The sequence below is a fragment of the Anser cygnoides genome, chromosome 6 (genome assembly GCF_040182565.1).
Source record: "Anser cygnoides isolate HZ-2024a breed goose chromosome 6, Taihu_goose_T2T_genome, whole genome shotgun sequence".
Lineage (NCBI taxonomy): Eukaryota > Metazoa > Chordata > Aves > Anseriformes > Anatidae > Anser > Anser cygnoides.
This window is the reverse complement of record NC_089878.1, coordinates 13380553-13392264: the sequence shown is the minus strand read 5'-3', so window position 1 is coordinate 13392264 and position 11712 is coordinate 13380553. Positions and strand designations below refer to the sequence as shown.

General features: G+C 63.5%; 1 protein-coding gene and 20 non-coding genes across 21 annotated transcripts; 12 read left to right on the top strand and 9 right to left on the bottom strand.

Moving 5' to 3' along the window:
• Nucleotides 1-115: 115 nt before the first annotated feature.
• On the bottom strand, nt 116-197 carry TRNAS-GCU (transfer RNA serine (anticodon GCU)). Its single transcript has one exon. It is a non-coding gene; the product is annotated as a tRNA-Ser (tRNA).
• Nucleotides 198-331: 134 nt separating this feature from the next.
• On the top strand, nt 332-404 carry TRNAM-CAU (transfer RNA methionine (anticodon CAU)). Its single transcript has one exon. It is a non-coding gene; the product is annotated as a tRNA-Met (tRNA).
• A 155-nt stretch (nt 405-559) lies between these two features.
• On the bottom strand, nt 560-632 carry TRNAM-CAU (transfer RNA methionine (anticodon CAU)). The gene has a single exon. It is a non-coding gene; the product is annotated as a tRNA-Met (tRNA).
• Nucleotides 633-751: 119 nt separating this feature from the next.
• LOC106029350 (vitelline membrane outer layer protein 1 homolog) lies at nt 752-4029 on the top strand. The gene is made up of 3 exons (XM_013170627.3): nt 752-1912; nt 2001-2116; nt 2254-4029. The coding sequence occupies exons 1-3, from the start codon at nt 1727-1729 to the stop codon at nt 2555-2557; spliced, it is 606 nt and encodes a 201-aa protein (XP_013026081.2). The 5' UTR covers nt 752-1726; the 3' UTR covers nt 2558-4029.
• On the top strand, nt 767-848 carry TRNAS-GCU (transfer RNA serine (anticodon GCU)). The gene has a single exon. It is a non-coding gene; the product is annotated as a tRNA-Ser (tRNA).
• TRNAT-AGU (transfer RNA threonine (anticodon AGU)) lies at nt 2973-3046 on the bottom strand. Its single transcript has one exon. It is a non-coding gene; the product is annotated as a tRNA-Thr (tRNA).
• On the top strand, nt 3485-3556 carry TRNAP-AGG (transfer RNA proline (anticodon AGG)). Its single transcript has one exon. It is a non-coding gene; the product is annotated as a tRNA-Pro (tRNA).
• A 554-nt stretch (nt 4030-4583) lies between the features above and the next one.
• Nucleotides 4584-4665, top strand: TRNAS-UGA (transfer RNA serine (anticodon UGA)). Its single transcript has one exon. It is a non-coding gene; the product is annotated as a tRNA-Ser (tRNA).
• A 789-nt stretch (nt 4666-5454) lies between these two features.
• On the top strand, nt 5455-5526 carry TRNAP-CGG (transfer RNA proline (anticodon CGG)). The gene has a single exon. It is a non-coding gene; the product is annotated as a tRNA-Pro (tRNA).
• Nucleotides 5527-6382: 856 nt separating this feature from the next.
• Nucleotides 6383-6464, top strand: TRNAS-CGA (transfer RNA serine (anticodon CGA)). The gene has a single exon. It is a non-coding gene; the product is annotated as a tRNA-Ser (tRNA).
• A 391-nt stretch (nt 6465-6855) lies between these two features.
• On the bottom strand, nt 6856-6927 carry TRNAA-UGC (transfer RNA alanine (anticodon UGC)). The gene has a single exon. It is a non-coding gene; the product is annotated as a tRNA-Ala (tRNA).
• A 669-nt stretch (nt 6928-7596) lies between these two features.
• On the bottom strand, nt 7597-7668 carry TRNAA-CGC (transfer RNA alanine (anticodon CGC)). The gene has a single exon. It is a non-coding gene; the product is annotated as a tRNA-Ala (tRNA).
• A 265-nt stretch (nt 7669-7933) lies between these two features.
• TRNAP-CGG (transfer RNA proline (anticodon CGG)) lies at nt 7934-8005 on the bottom strand. Its single transcript has one exon. It is a non-coding gene; the product is annotated as a tRNA-Pro (tRNA).
• A 217-nt stretch (nt 8006-8222) lies between these two features.
• TRNAA-UGC (transfer RNA alanine (anticodon UGC)) lies at nt 8223-8294 on the bottom strand. Its single transcript has one exon. It is a non-coding gene; the product is annotated as a tRNA-Ala (tRNA).
• Nucleotides 8295-8620: 326 nt separating this feature from the next.
• On the bottom strand, nt 8621-8692 carry TRNAP-UGG (transfer RNA proline (anticodon UGG)). The gene has a single exon. It is a non-coding gene; the product is annotated as a tRNA-Pro (tRNA).
• A 680-nt stretch (nt 8693-9372) lies between these two features.
• Nucleotides 9373-9444, top strand: TRNAP-UGG (transfer RNA proline (anticodon UGG)). The gene has a single exon. It is a non-coding gene; the product is annotated as a tRNA-Pro (tRNA).
• Nucleotides 9445-9770: 326 nt separating this feature from the next.
• On the top strand, nt 9771-9842 carry TRNAA-UGC (transfer RNA alanine (anticodon UGC)). The gene has a single exon. It is a non-coding gene; the product is annotated as a tRNA-Ala (tRNA).
• A 222-nt stretch (nt 9843-10064) lies between these two features.
• On the top strand, nt 10065-10136 carry TRNAP-CGG (transfer RNA proline (anticodon CGG)). Its single transcript has one exon. It is a non-coding gene; the product is annotated as a tRNA-Pro (tRNA).
• A 265-nt stretch (nt 10137-10401) lies between these two features.
• On the top strand, nt 10402-10473 carry TRNAA-CGC (transfer RNA alanine (anticodon CGC)). The gene has a single exon. It is a non-coding gene; the product is annotated as a tRNA-Ala (tRNA).
• Nucleotides 10474-10905: 432 nt separating this feature from the next.
• TRNAP-AGG (transfer RNA proline (anticodon AGG)) lies at nt 10906-10977 on the bottom strand. Its single transcript has one exon. It is a non-coding gene; the product is annotated as a tRNA-Pro (tRNA).
• Nucleotides 10978-11517: 540 nt separating this feature from the next.
• On the top strand, nt 11518-11591 carry TRNAT-AGU (transfer RNA threonine (anticodon AGU)). The gene has a single exon. It is a non-coding gene; the product is annotated as a tRNA-Thr (tRNA).
• Nucleotides 11592-11712: the final 121 nt, after the last annotated feature.

Sequence of the window (11712 nt, the reverse complement as noted above, 5' to 3'; positions counted from 1 at the left end):
ACCTACAGCGAGCGGTCCGGCGGGGGGTCAGGGCAGCGGGGAGCTCCCCGCACGGCCGCGGGCCCGGCCGCGGAGGCCTGGTGCGGGCGGAGGGCCGGGCGGCGGCAAAAGGCTCCGACGAGGGTGGGATTCGAACCCACGCGCGCAGAGCGCAATGGATTAGCAGTCCATCGCCTTCACCACTCGGCCACCTCGTCCCGCCCCGCGCCCGCCCCGCCGCCCGCCCGTCACGGGGCCCCGCCCCGCCCCTCGGCCGCCGCCTCACGGCCGCGGGCCCGCCCCGCCCCGCCCCGCCCCGCTGCAGGGCCCGCGCGGGCAGCGCTTCGCCAGCGCCCTCTTAGCGCAGCCGGCAGCGCGTCAGTCTCATAATCTGAAGGTCCTGAGTTCGAGCCTCAGAGAGGGCACCTGCCTTTTCGTTTTGCTTTGTTTTGTTTTTGTTTTTGTTTTGCTTTGCTGCGATGCGGGGCTGCGGGCGGCTTTTTGCAACACTCCGCGGCCCGGGGGCAGGAGCGGGCGGCAGTAAATAAAAACATAAGATAAATAAAATAAAAACAGCCGCTGCCCTCTCTGAGGCTCGAACTCAGGACCTTCAGATTATGAGACTGACGCGCTGCCGGCTGCGCTAAGAGGGCGCTGGCGAAGCGCTGCCCGCGCGGGCCCTGCAGCGGGGCGGGGCGGGGCGGGGCGGGCCCGCGGCCGTGAGGCGGCGGCCGAGGGGCGGGGCGGGGCCCCGTGACGGGCGGGCGGCGGGGCGGGCGCGGGGCGGGACGAGGTGGCCGAGTGGTGAAGGCGATGGACTGCTAATCCATTGCGCTCTGCGCGCGTGGGTTCGAATCCCACCCTCGTCGGAGCCTTTTGCCGGGGGCGCGGGGCTGGCGGCTGCGCCGGTCGCAGCTCCCGCCTAGCAAAGAGGAGAGCCCGCACCCGTGAGCCCTGGGGAGTTTTTTCCTCCCCGTCCCCGAGAGGAGCACCTGGTTCCCATACACTGCCGGCTCCCCTCTCACCCCGGCTTTCTCCTTCCCTTCTGGGCGGCTTTTCAAGGAGCCCCGGGCCCGGCAATGTTTAAAAAAGCTCGGAAATGTTTAAAAACGCCCGGAAATGTTTAAAAGAGCTGTTACTGCAGAAAGTGGCTACTAAGGAGTAAAACGATCCCCCGCAGAAAGAGGAAGGTGCCACCCAGCAAGCAAACTGGGAGCAGTCAAGTGTGAAACCTGAGTGCAACAGGCACCGTGGGACGTGGGGGCAGGGAAGAGGGTACATGATTTTCATCGGTGATGTAGGCTGGATCCCAGGCACCTGCCTTTTTGCCCCAGTTGCACTGAATGCCGTGACCCAGCCTTACTCAGCTGCCCCCTGCAGAAGAGGCACGGGCGCCTGGGGGGGGGCTGAAGAAAGAGAACAGGCAGAGCGCGGCTCCCGTCGCAAATGGTGGGAGCCCAGAGGGGGAAAGGATGGCACTAGGCCCTGTGCCACCCGAGCAGCCCCTTGCAGAGCTCTTGGCACCAGGACTCCCGGTGGCTCTGGGCAAGCTGCCTGGCAGGGTGCTCACAGATCAGGCCCCTGCCCCCCACCCGGCAGGGGATTAGCCCTTTCCTGTGGCTAATCCTGGCTGTCCGACAGGCCTGGGCACCCCGAGGAGGTAACTGAGACGCGCAGGTTCCTGCTGCACGCCCCGCCACGGGGGCCGGTGTAAGAGCCCAGTGGGACGGCCGCAGGCAGGACAGCCATGCCGGGAGCGTGCGTCCTGCTGCTGCTGGTGGGGCTTGCAGGGACCACAGGGAGATGGCAGGGCCAGGACCTGGGCAGAAGCGATGCCTCAGTCATCTCAGTGTCCAACGGGGGACCCTGGGGTGACTGGGCCTGGCCGGAGATGTGTCCCAAGGGGTCCTACGCCAGCGGTGTCAGCTTCAAGGTGCAGCCTCTGTGCTGGCGGCTGGTCTGGGGATGCTGTGTGCGAGGACCCCCCTGGCACCTGACCCCCCACCTCCCTTCCCTCACAGGTAGAGCCGCCGCAGGGGGTGATGGAGGACGACACGGCACTGAACGGGGTTCGGCTGCACTGCTCCCGTGGGGGGAACGCCGACAGCAGCTACACAGCCGAGTCCCAGAGCGGCAGGTGAGCTCCCAATGGCCCCCATACCCTCTCTGTGTCTGGAGCGCTATTTCCACGGCACCCCAGCACAAAAGGGCTCGCACCCTCCTCCTCCGCCTGCAGCCCTGGCCCAGGACCGACTGCTGTTTCTCCCCTTCTAGGTGGGGCAGCTGGACGGAGGTCCTCTGGTGCCCCCACCAAGGGCACCTGGTGGGCTTTGCGCTGCGGGTCCAGGTGCCCCAGCATGGGTTCCTGCACGATGAAGTGGCTGCCACCAACGCACGCTTTGCATGCTCTGACGGGCAGGTGCTGCAGGGGCCAGGGTCTGTCTGGGGCCAGTGGGGTGGCTGGAGCCATCAGTGCCCTAAGGCAGTGTGCGGCATCCAGACACGGCAGGAGCCTGCGTGGGGGCTGAAGAGGGATGACACGGCCCTGAATGATCTACGCCTCTTCTGCTGCCAGTGAAGAGTGCTGGAAACCTCTGTGGGGCCCCGAGTCCAGCAGGTGATGCCTTTGCCCTGATACCCTCTCCTTCATCCTCATGGAGTCCTTCCTTGCTCACACGCTGCTGGTGCCCCAACACCTACCCCACTTCCCAGAGACGAACCCCAGCTCCCAAGTCCTTCCTGCCCCACCCAGACTTCCGGATATTGCCTGGTATCTCCATGATGGTCTCTGTCTCTTGTCCTTCCTTGAAATGAGCTTTGGAGTAAAAACACGCACCCTGAATTTGCCAAGACATCTTGCTCATTGGGAGGGGGCAAATGGGGGTGTGGTGAGGCAGAGGAGCAGGGACACCTGGGTGGGTGCCCTTTGTTGAGGTGCAGACCTCAGCAGTGTCCCCAGCCAGGGGCTAGGGAGGAAAAACAGCCCCCAGGGCAGGCACCACTGGGAGTCGAACCCAGGATCTCCTGTTTACTAGACAGGTGCTTTAACCAGCTGAGCCATGGTGCCCACGTACCCCTACCTAAAAGGGGTTCTATGTGTCCCCTGGGATCTTCCCAAGGGAAGTCATACCCCTGCCCAGCCCCTGTCCTTGTACTCCTGCTAATGGAGTCACCAGAAGGACTGGGAGCCAGGGCAGGGGGCTGGGACTATGGGATCGGGTTAAAAGCTGGAGTTAGGCCCCCACGGAGCTCTGCGCTAGCTGGACCATAGCAGGACAGTGGTTCCCAAAAAGAGGGGGCTACTCCAGGATTTGAGCCTGGAATATCTTTCACTCTAAACAAGAAGGGTGAAAGTCCTCCCCATGCCCAGGACATGGTGTTGTTCTGTTCCTCAGGGCCACCACCAGGGTCCTTCTGGAAACCAGCACTGGGGATGAAAGGCCCCAGGTACTGCCCCAGCACCCCAACAGTCGGCCCAGGGCAGGGGCCTACACCTACACACCCCGGCTCGTTGGTCTAGGGGTATGATTCTCGCTTAGGGTGCGAGAGGTCCCGGGTTCAACTCCCGGACGAGCCCCGCTTTTGGGCACCACTGGCCTGCAAACAGACCCTGTGGGGATGGGGCAGGGACAGGGGCCCACTGCCCCACCCCCCCGACACCCATCCTTCACACCTCGCTGCCTCCCACCAGCACCAAGTTTTGCCCACACAGCCTGAGCTCACCATAACAGGAGAGAACGTGCCCCGCCGCCTGCAGTGGCTGGTCAGGGGAGAGGAGAGACAATCGTGGTCATTTCCCTGCAGCTGGTGGGGCCAGGAGCAGCCTGGGGACAGCTTTGACTGTGGGCCGCCCTGGGCTCCTCGGAGGCTCTGCCAGTTCTGTGCCTCCCTGGGGGTGGTTTGGAGATGCAGTGTTATTGTCAGTGTTGCCCAGCGGCAGGACAAGAGGCACTGGGCCCAACCTGGAACACGGGAGGCTCCCTCTGAATGCCAGGAAGAATGTCTTTCCTGTGCAGGTGACGGAGCACTGAAACAGGTTGCCTAATGAGGTTGTGGACTCCTTGCTTTGAGACCTTCAAAAGGCACTTGGACATAGTCCTGGGCAACCTAATGTGGGTGTCCCTGCCTGAGCTGGGGGGTTGGACCAGATGGGCCCAGAGGTACCTTCCAACCCCAGCCATTCTGTCATTATGTGGTTCTGTGGGGAGGAGACTTTCCTAAAGGAGAGACCCCCCCCTAATATGTAAGGGATGTAGCTCAGCAGGAGAGTGCTTGCATCCTGGTTTAAACCCCCAGCACCTACACGTCCTTTTCCCCTTGAAGCCCTTTGCCTTCACGGGATGCATTGCTGGAGGCTGTTTCCCTTACTTGCCCTGAGGTGAGGCTCCCTGCCTGGCCTGACTTTTTTTTGCTCAGCCATCAGGAAATATCCCCCACCATTCTTTTTTCCCCAGCCCTGGGATGTGCTGATGGCATGGGGAGGCAGTTGTAGGCACTGGGGCTGCCTGGTGCATGGATGGCTCCACGCTGGCTTATGGGGATTCCCTCCCTGGAGCCAGATCCTCAGCAAGGGGGGAGGAGGTACCCATGGGACTAAGCAAGGAGCTGTGATGGCCGAGGGGTGAAGGCGTTGGACTTGAAATCCAATAGGGTTTCCCTGCGCAGGTTCGAATCCTGCTCACAGCGGTGGATTTTGCCTGCTGCTGGCAGGGGACTAGGGACCAGGGCCTGGGGGATTCCTGGTTCAACTCCCGGATAAACTCTTCTTTTGGGCATCCACAACCTGGCTTGTCTGGGCAGGGTAGGGATGGGGCTCTGCTGCCTGGCACCATGGGGACAGGTGGCCTCTCCAGGTTTGGGGATATCCAGGCTGCTGGGACAGTCCCCAGCACTGGTGGGAACGATGTGCTGTGGGGGTAAATGAGAAAAAAAGGAGCAATGACAGTACGAGCAGACTGCTCCTCGGTGGGGAAAGGGCTGGTGGAAGTGGTGGGGGATGGCAGAACTGGGTGATGCCAGCACCACGTCCCCATCAGGCAGGTCTGTCTAAGGCCATGATGCACTGAGAATACAGCGCATAACTCCTCTGGGGAATGCAGAAGTGTGGTTTACCACCACAGCCACAGTGAGGAGATGGTTAACAGGGGAACAAAAGTCTGGAGATGCTAGGGCTTGAATCCAGGGCCTTATATGCAAAGCAAGCACTCTCCCCCTGAACTATATCCCATGCCTAATGTACCTGGCCATGCTGCAAACCCCATGGTTCTGTTGTCCCTATGGCCCTTGGAGATGTGGCTGTCACAGCCTGTGGTCATGTCCAGGTGCCAGCATGACAGCCTGGTAAGAACAAGAGGGATGGCCCAGCTACAGACAATCACAGGACTCTAAGGAACTTCCCCAGTTCCTGCTGCACCATCACAGTTCTGTGATTATCTAACACTGAATAATGGGACTTCTGCATCTTCAGGCCAGTCTGGCTCGTTGGTCTAGGGGTATGATTCTCGCTTCGGGTGCGAGAGGTCCCGGGTTCAACTCCCGGACGAGCCCCCCTTTTGGACATCCACCAGCTGTGGCAGACGTGGAGCCCCAGCTCATGGTGGGGAGCAGAGTCAGGAGAGTGGCTTGTGACAGGAGGAGAGCCGGCCACTTTGGGGTGGGCATGTCCATGGAGCCTGGAGAGAAGCCCATTAGAGCAAAAACTGACAGCAAAATGGGGCCTCAGAGGGCCTGTCTGGGTGAAAGGGCCCTTGGGACAAGGCAGTGTGGGGCAGCAGTGTGAGGGTGATTTTCCCAAAGACCCACACACTATGCAGGGGATGTGGCTCAGTAGAAGAGTGCTTTTTTTGGGCATGTAGTCACCCATCCCCGTGGGCTCAGTGAGCATGCCTCTGGGGCCAAAGCTCAGTGCCGGCAGGAGGCAGCAAGCTGTGGAGGCAAGGTGTCCAGGTGGTCTGAGGCAGCAGAGCCTGACCCCTACCTTCTCCCTGCAGGGTCCGAATGGGCATTGCAAGGGGCTGGAGTGGGGCAGTGGGACCAAAGGGCTGGGGAGGGGAGGGGGGAGCTCATCTGGGAGTTGAGCCCAGGACCTCTCGCACCCTAAGCGAGAATCATACCCCTAGACCAACGAGCCGGGGTGTGCAGCTGCCCCCCCCCCACCCTGTGCCGACCCTTGCAGTGCTGGGGCAGCACCGCCACTGGCCCCTGCTGGCCTCAGGCCCTGCCACCACCATCCCGGTGCAGAGCGGGCCCAGGGCTGGCGCTGGCGGTGCCCCAGCCTCTCCACGGCCCTTGACCCACGAGGAATGGGGGCTGTGGGGGCACCAGGGGCTGCCTGGGGATGCCCCTCAGCGACCAAGGTGGCACGGGCACGGGGCACAGGTAGCCCCAGCTGGCCCAGCCGGGGGCTGTGATGGCCGAGGGGTGAAGGCGTTGGACTCGAAATCCAATAGGGTTTCCCTGCGCAGGTTCGAATCCTGCTCACAGCGACAGCTTTTAGCCCTGCTCTGGGGCTGCAGGGGGCATGCTGAGGCCACACAGGGCTCTTCACTTCCCAGGGCAGCCCCCTCCTCTGTTCTGGGCCTTGTGGGCTGTGTGGTCTTTGGGGCCGAGGGGTGCCAGGGGCTGTGCTGGGGGCCAGCTGCACGCCTCGGCTCGTTGGGCTAGGGGTACGATTCTCGCTTAGGGTGCGACAGCTCCCGGACGAGCCCCCCTTTTGGGCACCGTTGGCCTGCAAACAGCCGTTGTCCACGGCATGGATGGGGCCCTGCTGTCCCACACCCCCTGACACCTGCCCTCCACACGTCGCTGCCTCCTGCCAGCACCCACCTTCCCCCTTCAGCGCTGTATTGTGGGCTGTGGCTTGGCCATAAAAAAGCATGGAGATGCTGGGGCTTGAACCCAGGGCCTCCTGCATGCAAAGCAAGCGCTCTCCCGCTGAGCTACATCCCCCACACGGAGGGGCTCTGCCCGGGGGTCCCTGCTGGCACCCGCAGACCAGCTGCCCCCATGGATGCTGCACATGGGGCACTTTGTGGCTGTGCCCACTTCTGTGCATTGGCCACACAGCCCAGGCACTCTAAAGGGCCCCTGTGCGCCAGGCTCTGATGGGGACAAAAGGGACCACCACACAGGGGAATGATTGTTGCATAGGGTGCGAGAGGTCCCGGGTTCAACTCCCGGACGAGCCCCCCTTTTGGCACTGCTGGCCTGCAAACAGATCCTGGTGGGACACAGCACAGACGGGGCCCTGCTGCCCCACAGCCCCGACACCTCGGGCACAGCCCCCTGCTGCCTCCCTCCACACCCCGCACCGCAGACCCGTGCTGCCCTGTGCCACGGGGACAAAAGGGACAGGGCGCAGCCAGGGCTCCACTGGCACGGGGACAGCAGAGCGGGGCCCCGCGGACACCACGTCCCTGTGGGGCAGCTCTGCCTGGGGCAGAGCCAGGAGCTGGCCAAGGCGAGTGCCGCAGCCATTGGGGAGCAAGGAGCAGGAACCGCGAGCAGGGCAGAGGGGCTCTGGGGATGCCCTGCAGAGGGCAGAAGGAAGAGGAGCTCCTTGTGGGCCTCCACCCTCCAGGCATTTCGCCATGTGCGGGCTGGGAGGGAGGAAAAGGCTGGAGATGCTGGGGCTTGAACCCAGGGCCTCTTACATGCGAAGCAAGCGCTCTCCCACTGAGCTACATCCCCTGGCCAGCACCCCTGAGGGGGCCGTGGCCCTGGCAGCAGCACCCGGGCGCTGCCTGCTCAGGCGGCAGCGTCTGAGCCTGCCCAAAGCTGGCTGCGCTGCCCGAGAAAGCCTCTGGCCTCAGCATGGGGTGCCGCTTGCAGGCTGCTGGGGGATGCCGGGGCCGCCCCTGCTGCTGCAGCGGTGCCCGGGGGGACAAGGGCCCCGAGCCAGCCCCCCTGCGTCCGCCCCCCGCAGGGAGCGCCTGGGCTGCGCTGCCCAAAAGGGGGGCTCGTCCGGGAGTTGAACCCGGGACCTCTCGCACCCGAAGCGAGAATCATACCCCTAGACCAACGAGCCAGGGTGCTGGGGCCCTCTGCACCCTCTGCCCTCGTGCCCCACAGCTCCCAGGGCTGCTGGGGCACCTCAAGCTCTCGCATTTGCCCCAGCGCCGCTGCCACGCACAGCCCGGGACAGGAGCTTCCTTCCCGACGCTCCCCAGGCCCTCGGGGGCACGTCCTGTGCCAGCCCTGCAGCCCCCGACGGCTGCCCTGCCCTGCCCTGCGCAGGAAAAGCATGGAGATGCTGGGGCTTGAACCCAGGGCCTCCTGCATGCAAAGCAAGCGCTCTACCGCTGAGCTACATCCCCACAACCATGGGGGACCTTGTCGGGGGGCTCTGCTTTTAACAAAACCTTCCTCCGGCCTCCTCCTCCTCAGTCCACACAGTTCACCAACAGCTCAACACACCTCTCCCGCTCTTCCACAACAGACCTTCCTCACAAACCACACCTTGCGCACGACACACTCCCCCCTTCCTGCTCACCACGCTCTCCACAGCCCTCCTCCACGTGGACACGCACCCACCCCAAAATCAAACCCTCTCCCCCTCACGACGGCCACTGCCCTGGCCCTGCTCCCCAACGCAATGGGAGCTCCCCCACACGCTCTCTGGGACAGGGAGCCAGAAAAGGTGGGGCTCGTCCGGGAGTTGAACCCGGGACCTCTCGCACCCAAAGCGAGAATCATACCCCTAGACCAACGAGCCGGGGTGCAGCACCCCTTTGCACCCCCACTCTCGCTGCCCCACACCTCCTTGGCACTGCTGGGGGCACCTTGTGCTGCCTTTTTCCCCTGCCACAGACCGCAGCAGGGAGGCTCCTCCTGATGACACCACGCGCTCCAGATCGCTGCTGGACGTGCCTGTGGCACAGCACCGAACACCATGGGCACACCTCAGCCTCTCAGCACCTTTCCTCCTCTCTAGTGTCCCCCTGAACGTGGCAGTGCTCACCACAGATGATGCTCAGCAGCAGCCCCCTCCTTCCTCCATGGGGCAGCCCTCAAGGACACCACAATTTCCCCTCTCACCTGGCCTTCTCCCAGAAAGTCACAGAAGCACCAACTTCACTATAGTGCAAGGGACCTCTGCACATCACCTGGACAAACCCTCCTGCTCAGGCAGGGACACCCGCATGAGGTTGCCCAGGCCCATGTCCCAATGCCTTTTGAACATTTCCAAAGAGGGAGATACCACAACCCCTGAAGGCATCTGTCCCAGTGCTCCATCAGCTGCACAGCTATGATGTTCTTTCTAATATGCAGTGGGCTGAGGGAGGCTGCAGCACAGGTCACGGGTACCACCAGCTGGGGGCACTGGGACTGTGATGGCTGAGGGGTGAAGGTGAGGGGCAGCGAGAGTGGGGGTGCAAAGGGGTGCTGCACCCCGGCTCGTTGGTCTAGGGGTATGATTCTCGCTTTGGGTGCGAGAGGTCCCGGGTTCAACTCCCGGACGAGCCCCACCTTTTCTGGCTCCCTGTCCCAGAGAGCGTGTGGGGGAGCTCCGATTGCGTTGGGGAGCAGGGCCAAGGCAGTGGCCGTTGTGAGGGGGAGAGGGTTTGATTTTGGGGTGGGTGCGTGTCCACGTGGAGGAGGGCTGTGGAGAGCGTGGTGAGCAGGAAGGGGGGAGTGTGTCGTGCGCAAGCTGTGGTTTGTGAGGAAGGTCTGTTGTGGAAGAGCGGGAGAGGTGTGTTGAGCTGTTGGTGAACTGTGTGGACTGAGGAGGAGGAGGCCGGAGGAAGGTTTTGTTAAAAGCAGAGCCCCCCGACAAGGTCCCCCATGGTTGTGGGGATGTAGCTCAGCGGTAGAGCGCTTGCTTTGCATGCAGGAGGCCCTGGGTTCAAGCCCCAGCATCTCCATGCTTTTCCTGCGCAGGGCAGGGCAGGGCAGGGCAGCCGTCGGGGGCTGCAGGGCTGGCACAGGACGTGCCCCCGAGGGCCTGGGGAGCGTCGGGAAGGAAGCTCCTGTCCCGGGCTGTGCGTGGCAGCGGCGCTGGGGCAAATGCGAGAGCTTGAGGTGCCCCAGCAGCCCTGGGAGCTGTGGGGCACGAGGGCAGAGGGTGCAGAGGGCCCCAGCACCCCGGCTCGTTGGTCTAGGGGTATGATTCTCGCTTCGGGTGCGAGAGGTCCCGGGTTCAACTCCCGGACGAGCCCCCCTTTTGGGCAGCGCAGCCCAGGCGCTCCCCGCAGGGGGCGGACGCAGGGGGGCTGGCTCGGGGCCCTTGTCCCCCCGGGCACCGCTGCAGCAGCGGGGGCGGCCCTGGCATCCCCCAGCAGCCTGCAAGCGGCACCCCATGCTGAGGCCAGAGGCTTTCTCGGGCCGCGCAGCCAGCTTTGGGCAGGCTCAGACGCTGCCGCCTGAGCAGGCAGCGCCCGGGTGCTGCTGCCAGGGCCACGGCCCCCTCAGGGGTGCTGGCCAGGGGATGTAGCTCAGTGGGAGAGCGCTTGCTTCGCATGTAAGAGGCCCTGGGTTCAAGCCCCAGCATCTCCAGCCTTTTCCTCCCTCCCAGCCCGCACATGGCGAAATGCCTGGAGGGTGGAGGCCCACAAGGAGCTCCTCTTCCTTCTGCCCTCTGCAGGGCATCCCCAGAGCCCCTCTGCCCTGCTCGCGGTTCCTGCTCCTTGCTCCCCAATGGCTGCGGCACTCGCCTTGGCCAGCTCCTGGCTCTGCCCCAGGCAGAGCTGCCCCACAGGGACGTGGTGTCCGCGGGGCCCCGCTCTGCTGTCCCCGTGCCAGCGGAGCCCTGGCTGCGCCCTGTCCCTTTTGTCCCCGTGGCACAGGGCAGCACGGGTCTGCGGTGCGGGGTGTGGAGGGAGGCAGCAGGGGGCTGTGCCCGAGGTGTCGGGGCTGTGGGGCAGCAGGGCCCCGTCTGTGCTGTGTCCCACCAGGATCTGTTTGCAGGCCAGAGGAGTCCAAAAGGGGGGGCTCGTCCGGGAGTTGAACCCGGGACCTCTCGCACCCTAAGCGAGAATCATACCCCTAGACCAACGAGCCGGGGTGTGCAGCTGGCCCCCAGCACAGCCCCTGTCCCCACTGTACATTGCATTTCTTCCCCATCCCTACCTGTGCTTCTGGTAGCAGCACAAGGCAGCCTATGGCAGGTGCTACTTCTCATTTGCGCTTTTCTCTTCTTTTACCTTGAAGGAAGCCCCCTGGGGATGGTGGTAGCCAATTCCCATTTTCCGTCAGTCTCCAGTGCATCTAGAAGAGGTGTCCGGTGTATGTTTGGCCAGGAGCTGCCATCCCTGGGGGCATTCCCGTCTGCCAGGGCTTTCCCCACCTGACTGACGTTGGGCCATTCTTACCCTGAGCATTTCAGCTTTCCTCCTGGTTTCCAATACCACAGCAGTGCTTGGCTGCCTTTGTTGCACCTGTCTTGCGCTAAGCCTAGGGGACATGAACAGAGCCGAGGGAGCACCAGGGAGCTGCTCACCAGATGCTGTCCCCCTCAGCATGCCTCCTGCCATGGGCGCATGGTTCTCCTGGGGCTACCCTGAGGGCCATGAGCAGGGGGACCAGCCCTGTGGCCAGGTGGGCACCATGGCTCAGCTGGTTAAAGCGCCTGTCTAGTAAACAGGAGATCCTGGGTTCAACTCCCAGTGGTGCCTGGCCTGGGGGCTGTTTTTCTTCCCAGAACCCCCTGAGCTAGGGGCTATGAGAGCACTGAACACCCAATAGAGAAGGCAATGACGGAGCCCCTCGTTTCTCTGGTGGCCCTGGCGCTTCTGG